Here is an 18,670-nt window from a genome sequence, read left to right as displayed (position 1 = left end):
TATTCTCTAGGAGTTGTCCTTAATGTGCTCCGGTTTCCTCCCACAGTCCAAAGACATGCAAGTGAGGTGAACTGGAGATACAAAATTGTCCATGACTGTGTTTGATATAACCTTGTGAACTGATGAATCTTGTGTAATGAGTAACTACCATTCCTGTCATGAATGTACCCAAAGTGTAAAACATGAGGTTAAAATCCTAATAAACAAACAAACAACATCTAGAGTTGAGTAATTGTGACATGACAGTATTAACAAAATATCCTGCTACTCTAGAATGCTGCTTGATCATCTTTTGTATCACGATTGCAACTATATAATGTATATACCCACTTTTTTCAATATACTGTATCAATAGAATAAAATGAATAAAATTAACTATTTGCTTTACCATTCAAAAAATACATTAATTTAAAACATTGTTACAACACATTCGCCTTGGTAAAACTTATAATATAATAAGAATATGACATTTGAAACAATACCCAAAAGCATATCGTTGCTGTCCGATGAAAAACATGTACAGTGTATCACAAAAGTGAGTACACCCCTCACATTTCTGCAAATGTTTCATTATATCTTTTCATGGGACAACACTATAGACATGAAACTTGGATATAACTTAGAGTAGTCAGTGTACAGCTTGTATAGCAGTGTAGATTTACTGTCTTCTGAAAATAACTCAACACACAGCCATTAATGTCTAAATAGCTGGCAACATAAGTGAGTACACCCCACAGTGAATATGTCCAAATTGTGCCCAAATGTGTCGTTGTCCCTCCCTGGTGTCATGTGTCAAGGTCCCAGGTGTAAATGGGGAGCAGGGCTGTTAAATTTGGTGTTTTGGGTACAATTCTCTCATACTGGCCACTGGATATTCAACATGGCACCTCATGGCAAAGAACTCTCTGAGGATGTGAGAAATAGAATTGTTGCACTCCACAAAGATGGCCTGGGCTATAAGAAGATTGCTAACACCCTGAAACTGAGCTACAGCATGGTGGCCAAGGTCATACAGCGGTTTTCCAGGACAGGTTCCACTCGGAACAGGCTTCGTCAGGGTCGACCAAAGAAGTTGAGTCCACGTGTTCGGCGTCATATCCAGAGGTTGGCTTTAAAAAATAGACACATGAGTGCTGCCAGCATTGCTGCAGAGGTTGAAGACGTGGGAGGTCAGCCTGTCAGTGCTCAGACCATACGCCGCACACTGCATCAACTCGGTCTGCATGGTCGTCATCCCAGAAGGAAGCTGACGCACAAGAAAGCCAGCAAACAGTTTGCTGAAGACAAGCAGTCCAAGAACATGGATTACTGGAATGCCCTGTGGTCTGACGAGACCAAGATAAACTTGTTTGGCTCAGATGGTGTCCAGCATGTGTGGCGGCGCCCTGGTGAGAAGTACCAAGACAACTGTATCTTGCCTACAGTCAAGCATGGTGGTGGTAGCATCATGGTCTTGGGCTGCATGAGTGTTGCTGGCACTGGGGAGCTGCAGTTCATTGAGGGAAACATGAATTTCAACATGTACTGTGACATTCTGAAACAGAGCATGATCCCCTCCCTTCGAAAACTGGGCCTCATGGCAGTTTTCCAACAGGACAACGACCCCAAACACAACCTCCAAGATGACAACTGCCTTGCTGAGGAAGCTGAAGGTAAAGGTGATGGACTAAACCCAATTGAGCACCTGTGGCGCATCCTCAAGTGGAAGGTGGAGGAGTTCAAGGTGTCTAACATCCACCAGCTCCGTGATGTCATCACGGAGGAGTGGAAGAGGATTCCAGTAGCAACCTGTGTAGCTCTGGTGAATTCCATGCCCAGGAGGGTTAAGGCAGTGCTGGAAAATAATGGTGGTCACACAAAATATTGACACTTTGGGCACAATTTGTACATGTTCACTGTGGGGTGTACTCACTTATGTTGCCAGCTATTTAGACATTAATGGCTGTGTGTTGAGTTATTTTCAGAAGACAGTAAATCTACACTGCTATACAAGTTGTACACTGACTACTCTAAGTTATATCCAAGTTTTATTTCTATAGTGTTGTCCCATGAAAAGATATAATGAAATATTTGCAGAAATGTGAGGGGTGTACTCACTTTTGTGATACACTGTATCTCCAAAAACCTAACCTTCCAGGAAAAATAAAGTACTTTTTCCCCTGACAGTAACGGTGCAAACAAACCACAGATGACAACATTTAGATACAATTCAGCACAGAAATAAAAATATATCTTTATCAAGTCATCAGTCCGTCAGTTTCATATGTAAAATGGACTTACATATACAAATATAAATCATGTTTACAACCATGCAATTGAATAACCTGAATAAACTGTAGAGATCAAACATTACGCATTTCTCAAACAGTACCGGAGGGGAAAGAGGAGGAGATACGCAGTTTTGATGGACAAGTCTAGCAGCCAATGGAGATACTCGTTAAGGAGGTTGCATGATTTTTCATCTTTTAATTGGTCATTTTGATATTCACTGCTATGGACAGACAGAGATTTATACCCACAATCAACTCATGTAAAAAAGTGGAAACCGCTAAGTGGAGATACGTGTTTTTCATCGGAGAGCGAGATATGTGTATCTTTTCCAAATCTATTATTCTTGAAATGTAGCCTCTGTATTGTTAGGAATAAAAAACTATGGGAATTATTATAAATAAGTCACTCTAAAGGTAAAAAGCTTGATTACCTAAATTTAGGTTTAAATCTTCACCAGGTCAGTTTATTAAGACAACTTTGGTGTGTTTAAGATCCGCTGATACATGATGTAGCATGAAGCATGTTAAGCAACTTAACATGAACTGGTTATACACAGATCAGCCATAATATTAAAACCACCTCCTTGTTTCTACACTCACTGTCCATTTTATCAGCTCCACTTACCATATAGAAGCACTTTGTAGTTCTACAATTACTGACTGTAGTCCATCTGTTTCTATACATACTTTTTGTAGCCTGCTTTCATCCTGTTCTTCAATGGTCAGGACCCCCACAGGACCACCATAGAGCAGATATTATTTAGGCGATGGATCATTCTCAGCACTGCAGTGACACTTACATGCGCTGTGACACTGACATGTGCTGCTGGAGTTTTTAAATACCGTGTCCACTCACTGTCCACTCTATTAGACACTCCTACCTAGTTGGTCCACCTTGTAGATGTAAAGTCTGAGATGATCGCTCATCTATTGCTGCTGTTTGAGTTGGTCATCTTCTATACATTTATCAGTGGTCACAGGATGCTGGATATTTTTGGTTGGTGGACTATTCTCAGTCCAGCAGTGACAGTGAGGTATTTAAAAACTCCATCAGCATTGATGTGTCTTATCCACTCATACCAGCACAACACACACTAACACACCACCACCATGTCAGTGTCACTGCAGTGCTGAGAAAGATCCACCACCCAAATAATACCTGCTCTGTGGTGGTCCTGTGGGGGTCCTGACCATTAAAGAACAGGGTGAAAGCAGGCTACAAAAAGTATGTATAGAAACAGATGGACTACAGTCAGTAATTGTAGAATTACAAAGTGCTTTTATGTGGTAAGTGGAGCTGATAAAATAGACAGTGAGTGTAGAAACAAGGAGGTGGTTTTATTGTTATGGCTGATCAGTGTTTATTATACAATTACATTTGTATAAAAATAAAAATAAGAAGTCTTCTGTCAAGCTAAATGCAAATGTTAAACTAGTTCAACTATGTTAGGTCACTCATGATTCAACCTAAAAAAAATGAGGTGCAGTATGCAGATGATTTTGTTATGTTTAATTTTATTTACTTCCCATTCTCTGATCTAATAATAATTATTATAATGTCCCACCAACAGGCTGCGATCCTAATCAAATCCAGTGTGAGTTAACAGCTAAACATATATTAGCAAATCAGTCTGAATTAAGTTCTAATCCAATCAGGCCCCCAACAGCAAGGATAATAAATTTACTTTCTTATTATGCTTTAAGCTTTAATAATTTGTGACAATTAGATATTGAGTCTTGAGAATTGGGTGTTGAGGACAGATCCTTGAAAAGGCTTGATTGTGGATGTTGCTACAATAACACACATTCTGTCAAGATAGTATTAATGTAAAAGATGTGTTGGGAAAAAAACAGATACTGAAAATAGACCCACAGATATCAAAATAGTTATAGAATATTATAATAGAATATAACAGATCGCTGTGCAACCCTGGGGCCATAAAATGTATTCTCTCACTCACTCACTTTCTTAACCGCTTATCCAATTAGGGTCGGGGGGGAGCTGGAGCTATCCCAGCTTTTCAATGGGCACAAGGCACACAGTAACACCCTGGACGTGTGTCTGGCCCATCGCAGGGCAGACACACTTACACACACATACACACACTCATTCACCTATAGGGCAATTCACTCACTCACTCACTCACTGTCTTAACCACTTATCCAATTAAGGTTTTGTGTGTGTGTGGGGGGGGGTTGGGTGGTGCTGGAGCCTATCCCAGCTTTTCAATGGGCGCAAGGCACACAGTAACACCCTGGACGGGGCGCCAGTCCATCGCAGGGCAGACACACTTACACACACATACACACACCCATTCATCTATAGGGCAATTCAGTGTCTCCAATTAACCTGACTGCATGTTTTTGGACTGTGGGAGGAAACCGGAGCTCCTGGAGGAAACCCACGCAGACACGAGGAGAACATGCAAACTCTGCACAGAAAGGACCCGGACCGCCCCGTCTGGGGATCGAACCCAGGACCTTCTTGCTGTGAGGTGACAGTGCTACCCACCGTGCTGCCCTAAAATGTATTCTATAATAATAATATACAATAGTAGATCAGAAGAAGAAATTAGTGTACAATACCTGCAGCAGGTCCTGTTTGAGATGCAGTTCAGTCTCAGTGGAGGAGCAGAGAGCTCCTATAGCCGTGCTCATGTACTCCTCTGGATTCATCTCTGACAGCTGTTCCAGGATACACAGAGCCGGACCACGATACTGCTCATCATCCAGGAAGATTTTTACATAAGGAATCATTCCTAAGTCCCTTATAGACACTGATACAATGAAAAGAGAGAATGTATTTATTTATTTATTTGAGAGAGAATGTACAGTATTATTCACATATAAGTTAAACTGTGGCTATGGGGTGACTTATTTTATGCAAAATTGAGGAGTGTTCTAGAAATGTGGGGGGATATTTTTAGCCAGATAATTATGTTCTTTTTTTCATTTCTTGAACACCTCGTTGACACTTCCTCATTCTGTGTTTACCCTCAAACTCAGAAAAATCTCTATGCATATCCAGCCTATAAGTTTTAAGCCTACATAAATCAAACTGTGAAATATTTAGTCTGATTTGTTAGACTTGTTTAGCTATAATTTAAATGAATCAGGAATAGGATTCAGTGTTACATACACCGATCAGTCATAACATTAAAACCACCTCCTTGTTTCTACATACACTGTCCATTTTATCAGTTCCACTTACCATATAGAAGCACTTTGTAGTTCTACAATTACTGACTGTAGTCCATCTGTTTCTCTGCATGCTTTGTTAGCCCCCTTTCATGCTGTTCTTCAATGGTCAGAACTCCCAGGACCACTACAGAGCAGGTATTATTTAGGTGGTGGATCATTCTCAGCACTGCAGTGACACTGACATGGTGGTGGTGTGTTAGTGTGTGTTGTGCTAGTATGAGTGAATAAGACACAGCAATTCTGATGGAGTTTTTAAACACCTCACAGTCACTGCTGGACTGAGAATAGTCCACCAACCAAAATATCCAGCCAACACCACTGATAAAGGTCTAGAAGATGACCAACTCAAACAGCAGCAATAGATGAGCGATCGTCTCTGACTTTACATCTACCAGGTGATCCAACTAGGTAGAAGTGTCTAATCGAGTGGACAGTGAGTGAACACGGTATTTAAAAACACCAGCAGCGCTGCTGTGTCTGATCCACTCATACCAGCACAACACACACTAACACACCACCACCATGTCATTGTCACTGCAGTGCTAAGAATGATCCACGACCTAAATAAAACCTGCTCTGTGGGGGTCCTGACCATTGAAGAACAGGGTAAGAGCAGGCTAAAAAAAAGTATGTAGAGAAATAGATGGACTACAGTCAGTAATTGTAGAACTACAAAGTGCTTCTATATGGTAAGTGGAGCTGATAAAATAGACAGTGAGTTTAGAAACAAGGAGGTGGTAATTCACACTGTAATTCAATGCACCCCCTCAGTACCTGTATTTCTGATGGATCTCATAGCCAGGCCAGCGACAACATTTAGCATGTTGGTGGTGAGCTGCCGCTCGCAGTCCTCCACTCTCAGCTCACTCTTATTCACTATATGCAAGCCAAATAACAAATTAGCAATCATTCATATACTTTTAATACACAGAGATGAATAAAAACACAGACTTTACCTGTAATTCCCGCTTTCCTTAGTATCTTAGCTCGACGTCTAAGCTCCACCAACAGCAGTTCCATCAGCCCACCATCACTCAGGACTTCAGATAATAAACTGCTGCGCATCACTAGTCCATGAAAACACTTCAGAGCAGCCAAGTTAAAGGCCTGCGATGAGCCCTCCTTTAGTACGGACTGTACCTTCCGTAATGTATCGTGGGGGATGTAGGAGAGCTGAAAGATCACAGTTTCTATCAGCTCAAAGAAAAGGCTGTGTACAGTTGATGGCTTCTGCCAGGCACAGTCAGCCAGCTGAGCCAAAGACTGCAGTGTCCACTCCAGTAAGAAGAAATTGGCATTGTCCCATGACCAGATTGTGTGGACTGTCCTCAGGATCTGACTGCATGTCAGCGCACTGCCCGAACGCAAGAACGAGGACTGGAGGATCCTAAATGCTCTGAGGTTCTTCACTGCTGAGCCTGGGGAATAAAATGATACAATTAAATTCTTACAAAATATATAATATAATATATAATACATATATAATATAATACAGCCTTATAGCAGTCTCCATTAACATATCTCATCAACAAGTGCTCACTCAACAACCAGTGAGCAGTGGTTCCATGGGCTGGGAAATGCAGCTTGTTAGGAAGAGAGGTCAGAGAAAAATGCCAAGTAAGTTTTAAGCTGACAGAAAGAAAGAAAGCTTTAATAAGAGGCCAGTGAGGTCATTTCAGTTATCTGAGTAAACTTTTGGTATGTTTAGGACCAGGACAACAGCAGCATTCTAAATGAAAAAAGCTAGACCAGCAGGTAAACCAAGTAATCTCATCCGGACCTCTGACTCGTTTCAAATGACTCGGACTCGACTCATGACTCGCAAAAAATGACTCGTGAACAACAAGAGTCGCTAGCATCAGCATGTGTTAACATTAGATACGTGTGACAATTTTATATATATATAAATATACTGTATATATAATTGTTATTATAAATATTCTACTCTGTAATACAGCTTCCGGCGTAGTGATAAAGTGTTGCTCCCTACTCCCTACACAGTTTGAAGTTCACTTCATTTGAACATTTTCGTTACCTTTGGATTGGAATCTCACTTAACATGGTGGAATACCCTACATAGTGCACTTCACAGGAACAGCTGAGGTGAATGGAACGCTCCAACAGAATTGGCGCTAATAGTTGAAAGACCACTTTCTGAACCCATCAGACCTTCTTATTTAAATCTTTAGTAAGAAATGCTGTTATTTGCATTTATTCAGTTTGCGTCACACAGATGATTGTCAATGAAACGCTTGATTGGCTTTCTAACAAGTTCGTGTTTTACTTCACAACCGGGAAAAGTTTGGAGGTTTTTAATTGTAGGCACACATTTACAAAATAACAGATTATATTCCTAATGGGACACGCAGTTATAAATTTAACAGCATCTGGAAGAACATAAGCTAAGGTAAGCAGTGCTTATGATTTTTTTTGCTGTGTTTTGGATTTTGGCCGCTGTGCCGTGATTTATCGAGCGCTTTTGTTTTGCAGGGAAAAGTTTAAGCTTTTAACTGATACCTTCTTGTTACAGAAATTACATTAATTTGCAAAAGTAAAGGCACTAAGTAAAACGGCAAAATACAGTCGCTAATCTGTTGTTTTTTATCTGAACTTATTTCTATGCTACATTTGCCAATATATGTTTTGTGTATATTATATTGACTCGTGACTTGACTCGGACTCTATCCTAACGACTCGTGACTTGACTCGGACTCTAGCCTAAAGACTCGTGACTTGAATCAGACTCTAGCCTAAAGACTCGTGACTTGACTCGGACTCTAGCCTAAAGATTCGTGACTTGACTCGGACTCTAGCCTAAAGACTCGTGACTTGACTCGGACTCTAGCCTAAAGACTCGTGACTTGCCTTGGACTCTAGCCTAAAGACTTGTGACTTGCCTTGGACTCTAGCCTAAAGACTTGTGACGTGACCTGGACTCTAGCCTAAAGACTCGTGACTTGACTCAGACTCGTATTTTGTGACTTGTGAACATCTCTGATCATGACCCGCATATGAGACAGTACATGGGTCAGACAGATATATTGTCTGACCCACATACAGATTGTTGGTATCAGACAGATACCAACAAAATCAAAAACAGTACATTACTGTAAATGTAACCAGAGCTCTTTTTTAAATCTTGTACTGGGACAGTTGTTGCCTGGGTTAAACTTTGGACTATTAATTGAAAGGTTGGGGTTTCAAGTCTTGGCTCTGCCATGCAGCTACTGTTGGGACCTTAACCTCCCCAGTTCTAGGGGTGCCATACAATGGCTGACCCTGAGTTCTGTCCTTAGCTTCCAAACAAACTGAGACATGCATAAAAATAATTAAATTATACTGTACACATGTATATAACAACATGTATCTATTTCCAAAACAGGAGTAAAAGAAAGCAACCATGATCCATTCTAAGTGTTTTGATTTAAAAACTTCTCAGTGAATTTCTTGATACAGGAAAATGTTTTTAAAGTTTTGGGTTACATACACTTCAGATGCAGTACCTAGTGATACGGTTAAAAAATGCTGTAGTATTCCTTAAGGGTTTAATACATAACAAAATGAGCTTATGAGATTTCTTACTTTTTTGACCCAATGTCAAACACGGGCAGTAAAATGACAGCTCTTACAATATTTACACTTTTGTTTGTCATTTTTAAAACAAATATGCCTTCTAATGCAGTTTTGACAAAGTCAGAAAGTGATTTACATCTACTGAGAGCGTGCCATGACATTACAAATACCTTTGGGCCTGTATACACAGGAAACTCTGTATTTAAATTGGGTTACACTTTCATAGATTGATTGAAACTACGTTATTCGGCACGCGTGAATAAAAAAAAAACATCATAGAGGCCTGTAATCAGGTGTATACATAATCCTGTCGAAAAAGACTGCTTGGCTCCCTGGATAAAAATGGACTGATGTTTAGGGTAAATAAATACGTAAGTGGAGGGTAATGTGATTGAATTTCACCCTTAATTAAAATCACATCAGGCCAAATAGAATCAAGTTTAAAAAAGAGCCATGTTTGTTTGTCTCTGGAGTGAGGTGCTCTGCTTGGTGATGAATGGTAGACTGAGGTATGGATGAGGGGAATGGATGTGGGGAGTCTTAAGTGGGTTAGCGAGAAGGGCTCCACTTCATCATGTTGGACATAATTACCTTTGCCGTGCCGTTAACGTGAGGTGATGGTAGTGAGATGCAGTGATGAGTTAGGATGTGTGGTGTATTGTACCTTTGGTCAGAGGTGGGTCAAATTTGAAGCCTGGAGGCTGGGGGTTGTTTACACAGACGGCCACCTTTAATTCTGCTTTGCCAAACAAGGTGAATGAGGCAATAAGGTCCAGGAGGTCTTTCACGTGAATGAAGTGCTGCTCTGCTGTTTCCTCCTCACACCTAAAAAAGAATTAATGTCTGTCACAGGTAAACAGGCATAATGATTTTAAGAACACATTTTCTTGTCATGTTTTGCTCTTTCTAAAAGTAAAAGAACTGGGTTATTTGTAAGCTTTAATCTCCCCTTAAACCATTTATATGAAAAAAAAAAACATAAATCTGGATCAATGCATTTCTTATCAGGCTTTTAAATATTAAATCACTCTCCCTATGTCTTATGCCAACACAGTAGTCCTGGGAATTTAGTTATTTACAGGATTTATTTTTGGTATTTAAAGGCTTATATGTGCACAAACTGAGTGCACAGTAACAATACATAAGCATTTCATAACACAAAAAATTGTGAAATCTAATTTAAGGAAAGAATGAATCAAAACCTGCACTCAGGCATATTTTTAACCACATATACTGAATCACATAAATATATATAAAATAAATATAAAATGTATAAAATATATTCTTAATTAAAACAACTTGTACAAATACAACTTCTTTTATAACTTAACTGAATGTAAAGTATTACATTTAATATGTAATATAATACAAGTATTACTACTCATGTCCAGCTATTTATTTAATTACATTAAAAACCGTGCTTGGCCATTTACGCTAGCACACCGGAGCTGGGATTTCGAATACATGGGCTGGGCGGCTTATATGAACAACATTTGGCTGTTGTTCATCCAAGGAGGGGGCCGGATAACTGATGCAATTACGACCTCTGCTGGCTGATTGATGGCGTCTGCACAGAGTAGAGGAATAACGCTGATCAGGGTGTGTCTCTCGTGCACAAGGCTGATCGCATATGAAGTCGCCTTGTGCAGGTGAAAAGACGCAGTCGGCTACTGCTCACATGTCGGAGGAGGCACGTGTCAGTTCGCTCTCCTCAGTAAGGGCGGGGGTCAGCACCAGTAGAGAGGAAGCATAACGGAATTGGGTATCAAATTGGACACGCTAAAAAATCGGGAGAAAATTTGAAAAAATGTATAAAAAAGTGTGCTTTTTACAAGTCGGTTTTCCTGTTTCTAGACAATACTGCCACACACAAAGTGGAGAACATAAGGTAGTGGCTTATTGGTAGTGAGGAAGAACTTAACTGGCTTGTAAGATAGCTTAAATAAAATGCTGACCAGCCACTTGGTAGAGGTGTGGGTTATTAACTGGAAGGTTGAGGGTTAGAATCCTAGCTTTTTATTGAGCAAGGCCCTTAACACTCTCAGCTCCAGGGGTTCCTTACAGTGGCTGCCCCTACACACAGCTTCTAAACAAGCAGGAACATGTAGAGAAAGTATTTTATTGTACTGTATATGTACAGTATATATGACAAATAAAGGCGTTATTTTCTGTTCTATTCTAATTTCCAAAGGAAAGACTGTTAGAGCTGCAAGGAAGACCAGCTCTATAATAATGCACATAAAGATGTTATGTTTTACTCAAGTTGACTGTAAAACATGAGCAAGCCTTTAACTAAATAAAAAGAGAAACTTGGACAGTTGCACTTCTCTCAGGTGGATGTTAGATTCCACTCCTGGCAACACTCCCAGCGAGTATGACCATGGCTGTGTAAACAATGAGTACGACTGTGGAAGTGGGGGGGGTTTGTCCTGCAGTGACCTTGCTGTGAATTACACACTCAGTCCACACTCAGTTGGAGAGAGTGCAAATATGACCGCTAATAAGATTGAGTTCAATTTACCACTGATCTCATTACAGCCTCCTTTATTATTGAACACTGTGAAATTTAGAGGAATTGTCAAGAGGAAGCAAGAGGGGAACAGAGGAAAAGTCCCAGGACTTTCAACAAAGACCTCACTCACAGTGACTTAAACTCACAGACTTCAATCCAAAGAGGATTTTCTCGGGGTTTAGACAAACCAAAGTGTAAATACATTAAACATTAGTTAACAATGAATGATGAACTACCTTGCCATGATGGCCTGAAGGACCATGTAGCCATCATTGTTCTCAAACTCCTCGAAAAGAGCTGGAGTGATGTGGTACGAATCTCTCACAAAGCTGAACACACTTACAGCCACCTCAGCTAGAACCGGCCCAGCAACCTGCTCGCTCATTTTCAGCATGTTTTGAATGCAGATCTTAATACAGTTCTTGGCTAAAGAAAAAAGAGAGAAATTCTATTAAAATAGAGTATTTTTGAAAGACAAAGTTCATAAGATCACCAGGAATATTGAAGCACCAGGAAAACTTAATTAGGTAATGTAATGACTATTACTTCAACTGTACATGATATTACACTACAGTGTAACTACCGGGCAGTTGTAAAAGCATTTCACTGGTAGTTATACCATGTGTGTATACCATGTACCTGTATGTGACAAATAAAAGTAAAATACAATACATGTTGGTGAAGGATAACTTCATTTACTTTAGAAACACAAGCTTGCACAAGCTTGCAGTTAAACAGTTTTGCAATAAACAATGTCTAGAATTTGATATAAGTCTTTTACTGTGGAGGAATTAACCCACTTTTTGCTTCAGACACACTGCTAGGTTTCTGGCTATAAACTGTTTTTTTTTTCAAGTCAGGCTAACAGATTTTAAGCACTGATTTAAGAATACAACATTTCTATTCATGCTTTTAATGAGACGGCTGCATGTATAATGAGATTATGTCAAATACTGATCCCTCTGGAGCAAACAATACGTGACTGCAAACAAATGTTACATAATCAGCAAAACTTGGTAGTGGTATGTGTATCCAGCATACATGAAGCCATGCACCACTATAAGCAAGATCAATGTGTTTGGAGATGAGTGCAAACTGACACTTTCCATTCATTAGGGTAGGATGATATGGCGATGCACAGTGGATTTAGTGAGTTTTCAGATAAGATAAGATAAGATAAGATAAGATAAGATAAGATAAGATAAGATAAGATAAGATAAGATAAGATAAGATAAGATAAGATAAGATAAGATAAGATAAGATAAGATAAGATAAGATAAGATAAGATAAGATAAGATAAGATAAGATAAGATAAGATAAGATAAGATAAGATAGCCTTTTATTATCCCACGGGCATGTCTGGATTACTGACCGGGCCAGTGGGGCCAGCGCCCAGGGGCCCTTGAGGTCAGGGGGCCCCGGGGGGCCCTGGCCCAAAACATTTTGCGATGCCTATCAACATTTATGATACAATATATTTTTATTTCCGAGGGCCCTCCATTTTAAGGATCCTCTGACTATTAGGGACTTTGACCCCAGGGCCTCTTGGGGGCCCTAGCCATGCTTTTGGGGCCTAGCCATGCTTTTGGGGGCCCTAGCCATGCTTTTGGGCCCCTTATGAAAATGGATGAGGCATTGTGGCACTGCTCTGACTTCGACTTCTGGCTATTAGGGGTCCTAGGAAAGATGGGGACATATTTTTAGAGGGCCCTGGTTATGAGAGCCCCTACCAGGGGGCCCTAGAGAAGAGCAGGGCATACCATTAGAGGGCCCTTGATCACGAGGGCCCCTGCTATGGGGCCCTTGACTTCCATAGAATTCGTTTACCATGGCTCCTTGACTTTCTAGGGACCTACAAATTGCCAGGCAAGCTACCATATTTCATAACAGACGTTTTGTTGCAAATATGCTATTCAGGCCCTTACTTAATGTTTCTGAATTTGTATTGTTTCAAAATTATTATGTTCAATTTCTCTTAAGCGCAGAGACACAAATTAATTTAGCAATTATTTAAATTTAAGACAAGCAATTTGTCTGATGAATGCTATCTTTGACACCGATTAAATTGAGTGAATTTGGCCAAGGGTGTGATTTCACTTATGTGAAAACAACAAGCCATTTGACTAGTTTCATGTTTCCCCTTTAATAAACAACAGTAAAGAGACCAGTGGTCACTCTAGCTTTAAAGGTACAAAAAAGTAAAGAGAACAGGCTTGACCTCTTTGATGATAGTGCAGAGCCAGGTGTAGCATTTAACGGAAAGGACAAGTTTCGGATCGAAACTTTCAATGTTGTCATTGACAAACTTGTGTCCTGTCTCAACCACCGTTTGAATGCATACACAACTCTTTGCCCAGGGGCCCAGACTATCCTTAATCCGTCCTTGCCCACGGGGGGAAATTTGAAGTGTTACAGCAGCTTTCAAGAATATAAAAATAAAAAATACAAAGTGTTTACACATATGTACACATATATTAAAATGTAGAAAGTAAGAATATGTAAAAAATTACAAAAATATAAACAGTTTTTTTAAAGAAAGTTATCCAAATATTGCACAGTTATTAAAATGTATTGCACAAAGTACAGCAGGTACAGCAGGTACTGCACATATTTAAAAAGTTATTGCACTTCAAAGAATATTAAAAACCATGTGAATTATTGTGATGGAGGTGATTATCTGCGTTTGGGGCGGTGCTGGTTGTACAGTCTGACAGCAGAAGGTAGGAAGGAGCTACGGTATCTCTCCTTTGAGCAACGTGGGTGAAGAAGCCTGCCGCTAAAGGAGCTGCCCAGTGCTGCCACAGTCTCATGCATTGGGTCCATTAAGGATGACAGCTTGGCCATCATCCTTCTCTCCCCCACTGCCTCCACTGAGTCCAGGGTGCAGCCCAGGACAGAACACAGGACAGAACTTTTCAGACCTTTTTTACTTTTTGTACACTTCTATGAATGGGATTAACTGCCCAAATCCAGGATTATAAACATTGTTGAGACCATAACCAAGAAAATGCAGCTGGAAATAGTGCAAAAGGTGCCTTTATAAGGGTTTAAATACCTTTGTGTACAAGAAATTTCAATTTTTCCATAGTTAATTCATTAAAAAAAAAAATCAACATGTTTTAACAACCCTAAACCAGAAAAAGTTGGGACAGCGTGGAAATGCAAAAAAAAAGACAAAAAAACAGTTATTTACAGTGTATCACAAAAGTGAGTACACCCCTCACATTTCTGCAAATATTTCATTATATCTTTTCATGGGACAACACTATAGACATGAAACTTGGATATAATTTAGAGTAGTCAGTGTACAGCTTGTATAGCAGTGTAGATTTACTGTCTTCTGAAAATAACTCAACACAGCCATTAATGTCTAAATAGCTGGCAACATAAGTGAGTACACCCCACAGTGAACATGTACAAATTGTGCCCAAATGTGTCGTTGTCCCTCCCTGGTGTCATGTGTCAAGGTCCCAGGTGTAAATGGGGAGCAAGGCTGTTAAATTTGGTGTTTTGGGTACAATTCTCTCATACTGGCCACTGGATATTCAACATGGCACCTCATGGCAAAGAACTCTCTGAGGATGTGAGAAATAGAATTGTTGCTCTCCACAAAGATGGCCTGGGCTATAAGAAGATTGCTAACACCCTGAAACTGAGCAACAGCATGGTGGCCAAGGTCATACAGCGGTTTTCCAGGACAGGTTCCACTCGGAACAGGCTTCGCCAGGGTCGACCAAAGAAGTTGAGTCCACGTGTTCGGCGTCATATCCAGAGGTTGGCTTTAAAAAATAGACACATGAGTGCTGCCAGCATTGCTGCAGAGGTTGAAGACGTGGGAGGTCAGCCTGTCAGTGCTCAGACCATACGCCGCACACTGCATCAACTCGGTCTGCATGGTCGTCATCCCAGAAGGAAGCTGACGCACAAGAAAGCCAGCAAACAGTTTGCTGAAAACAAGCAGTCCAAGAACATGGATTACTGGAATGCCCTGTGGTCTGACGAGACCAAGATAAACTTGTTTGGCTCAGATGGTGTCCAGCATGTGTGGCGGCGCCCTGGTGAGAAGTACCAAGACAACTGTATCTTGCCTACAGTCAAGCATGGTGGTGGTAGCATCATGGTCTTGGGCTGCATGAGTGTTGCTGGCACTGGGGAGCTGCGGTTCATTGAGGGAAACATGAATTCCAACATGTACTGTGACATTCTGAAACAGAGCATGATCCCCTCCCTTCGAAAACTCATGGCAGTTTTCCAACAGGATAACGACCCCAAACACAACCTCCAAGATGACAACTGCCTTGCTGAGGAAGCTGAAGGTAAAGGTGATGGACTAAACCCAATTGAGCACCTGTGGCGCATCCTCAAGTGGAAGGTGGAGGAGTTCAAGGTGTCTAACATCCACCAGCTCCGTGATGTCATCATGGAGGAGTGGAAGAGGATTCCAGTAGCAACCTGTGCAGCTCTGGTGAATTCCATGCGCAGGAGGGTTAAGGCAGTGCTGGATAATAATGGTGGTCACACAAAATATTGACACTTTGGGCACAATTTGGACATGTTCACTGTGGGGTGAACTCACTTATGTTGCCAGCCATTTAGACATTAATGGCTGTGTGTTGAGTTATTTTCAGAAGACAGTAAATCTACACTGCTATACAAGTTGTACACTGACTACTCTAAGTTATATCCAAGTTTCATGTCTATAGTGTTGTCCCATGAAAAGATATAATGAAATATTTGCAGAAATGTGAGGGGTGTACTCACTTTTGTGATACACTGTATATTTACTTTTATTTCATGGCAGACAGTATAAACCAAGTCATTTCATGTTTTGTTTGGTCAACTTCATTCCATTTTTTGTTATATACATCCATTCTGTTGATTTAAAAAAGGTTAAAAATCACAACTTTTAATCACAACTTTTCTGGAAATGGGGTTATACTTGTTTAAGGCACATGGCCAGATACACCTTGTATCAGTTCATAATCTGCACAAGGTATCAGATAGCGACTGCATAACAGAAAACCAAATATGAACACTAACAGAAGAAGTGAAAACATGTGGGTGTTTGAACAACAAGTGTACAGGGAACAAAAAGCTACTATTTTTTACAGACTCATTGTTCAAGTGTGTACATTGTTTTGTGTGTGTGTGTGTGTGTGTGTGTGTGTGTGAATGTGTGTGTACAAATCACGGGTGCATTTGTCAAACATGGACATACATTTTCAGCAGAGAAAAACAGTGGTCATAAAAGGGATACATGGACAGGAGATTTACAGAATAGTTACAGTCTCAACAAAAGCTGTGAGTTTTAAAAGCTGAAATTAATAGCAGAAGACATCTTACATATCAAACGCCAATTCATCAAGATGCATAACTTGGAGTATTTGTTTGTTTGTTTATTAGGATTTTAATGTCATGTTTTACACTCTTTGGTTACATTCATGACAGAAACGGTAGTTACTCATTACACAAGATTCATCACAAGATTATATCGAACACACTCATGGACAATTTAGTGTCTCCAATTCACCTCACTTGCATGTTTTTGGACTGTGGGAGGAAACCAGAGCTCCCGGATGAAACCCATGCAGACACTGGAAGAACATGCAAACTCCACACAGAAACCTTTTTGAGGTTTCCCAGTCTTTTACTCCTATGGATAGTGTTTCTACAAGATTCTGGAGTGTGTCTGTGGAAATTTGTGCCCGTTTGTGAAGTTAGGCAGTGAGATATATTCAGCTCATTCAGCTAAATGCTATACATACGCCGATCAGCCATAACATTAAAACCACCCCCTTGTTTCTACACACGCTGTCCGTTTAATCGGCTTCACTTACCATATAGGAGCACTTTGTAGTTCTACAATTACTGAATGTAGTCCATCTGTTTCTCTGCATGCTTTGTTAGCCCCCTTTCATGCTGTTCTTCAATGGTCAGGACTCTCCCAGGACCACTATAGAGCAGGTATTATTTGGGTGGTGGATGATTCTCAGCACTGCAGTGACACTAACATGGTGGTGGTGTGTTAGTGTGTGTTGTGCTGGTATGAGTGGATAAGACACAGCAGTACCGATGGAGTTTTTAAACACTCACTGTCACTGCTGGACTGAGAATAGTCCACCAACCAAAAATATATCCAGCCAACAGCACCCCATGGGCAGCGTCCTGTGACCACTGATGAAGGTCTAGAAGATGACCAACTAAAACAGCAGCAATAGATGAGCGATCGTCTCTGACTTTACATCTACAAGGTGGACCAACTAGAGAGGAGTGCCTAATAGAGTGGACAGTACATGGTATTTAAAAACTCCAGCAGCGCTGCTGTGTCTGATCCACTCATACCAGCACAACACACACTAACACACCACCACCATGTCAGTGTCACTGCAGTGATGAGAATAAACCACCACCTAAATAATACCTGCCCTGTGGTGGTCATGTGGGGGTCCTGACCATTGAAGAACAGGGTGAAAGCAGGCTAAAAACGTATGTAGAGAAGTAGATGGACTACAGTCAGTAATTGTAAAACTCCAAAGTGTTCTCACACACAACAACAACACTGTGTGTGTGTGTGTGTGTGTGTGTGTGTTTGTAGTTTGTATAGACGTGTAAGGGAGGAAAGCTGACCTTGCAATGCTGGAACAGTGCTTGGAACCTGAGCTGCTGACACAGCTCTGAGCACTCGGGAGGCTTGTCTCCTCCATGATGAGCTGCACTGATCCCAAAGTGAGGTAAGAGCGATGATTACACACTGCAGCTCCTCTGTCTCTACCAGCTCCTTTACAAACTGCACCTGCCTGCACAGCTGCAGGATCACCTGAGGACCACAGCATACCCATGCATACGCTCACACATCATAGCTAATGTACAGTTTGGTATGAAATCACACACAGAAATTACTTACCTGAATTAGTATCTCCTGAAATGAGCAATTTTCGTTCTCCTTATCACTGGCTTTTCTTGATGGAAGAGCTACGAAGAGATACAGGCACTTCACCAAAGCAGCAGCCAGTCCAGTTTCAAGTGCTGCATTTAATGCCTGTGAAAAGGAGTTCTTAACATCAGGATGGCATTTGCCTGGTTTCACCTTGGTCTCAGTAGATTTTAATGCAGT

General features: G+C 40.7%; 1 protein-coding gene across 1 annotated transcript in view; it reads right to left on the bottom strand.

Moving 5' to 3' along the window:
- wdfy4 (WDFY family member 4) overlaps positions 1–18,670 on the bottom strand; it is a 104,335-nt gene that overhangs the window by 74,457 nt on the left and 11,208 nt on the right. Inside the window, exons 5-11 of the mRNA XM_062996169.1 lie at positions 18,461–18,595; positions 18,184–18,373; positions 11,793–11,982; positions 9,709–9,869; positions 6,428–6,889; positions 6,246–6,347; positions 4,857–5,047 (exon numbers count right to left, since the gene is read on the bottom strand). Of these exons, the coding sequence (XP_062852239.1) occupies positions 4,857–5,047; positions 6,246–6,347; positions 6,428–6,889; positions 9,709–9,869; positions 11,793–11,982; positions 18,184–18,373; positions 18,461–18,595 (1,431 nt within the window). The remainder of the gene's footprint in view (positions 1–4,856; positions 5,048–6,245; positions 6,348–6,427; positions 6,890–9,708; positions 9,870–11,792; positions 11,983–18,183; positions 18,374–18,460; positions 18,596–18,670) is intronic.

The sequence above is a fragment of the Trichomycterus rosablanca genome, chromosome 5, assembly GCF_030014385.1.
Source record: "Trichomycterus rosablanca isolate fTriRos1 chromosome 5, fTriRos1.hap1, whole genome shotgun sequence".
In the NCBI taxonomy this organism is placed as follows: domain Eukaryota; kingdom Metazoa; phylum Chordata; class Actinopteri; order Siluriformes; family Trichomycteridae; genus Trichomycterus; species Trichomycterus rosablanca.
Note: the sequence above shows the minus strand (reverse complement) of the source record. Positions and strands in the feature narration are given on the sequence as shown.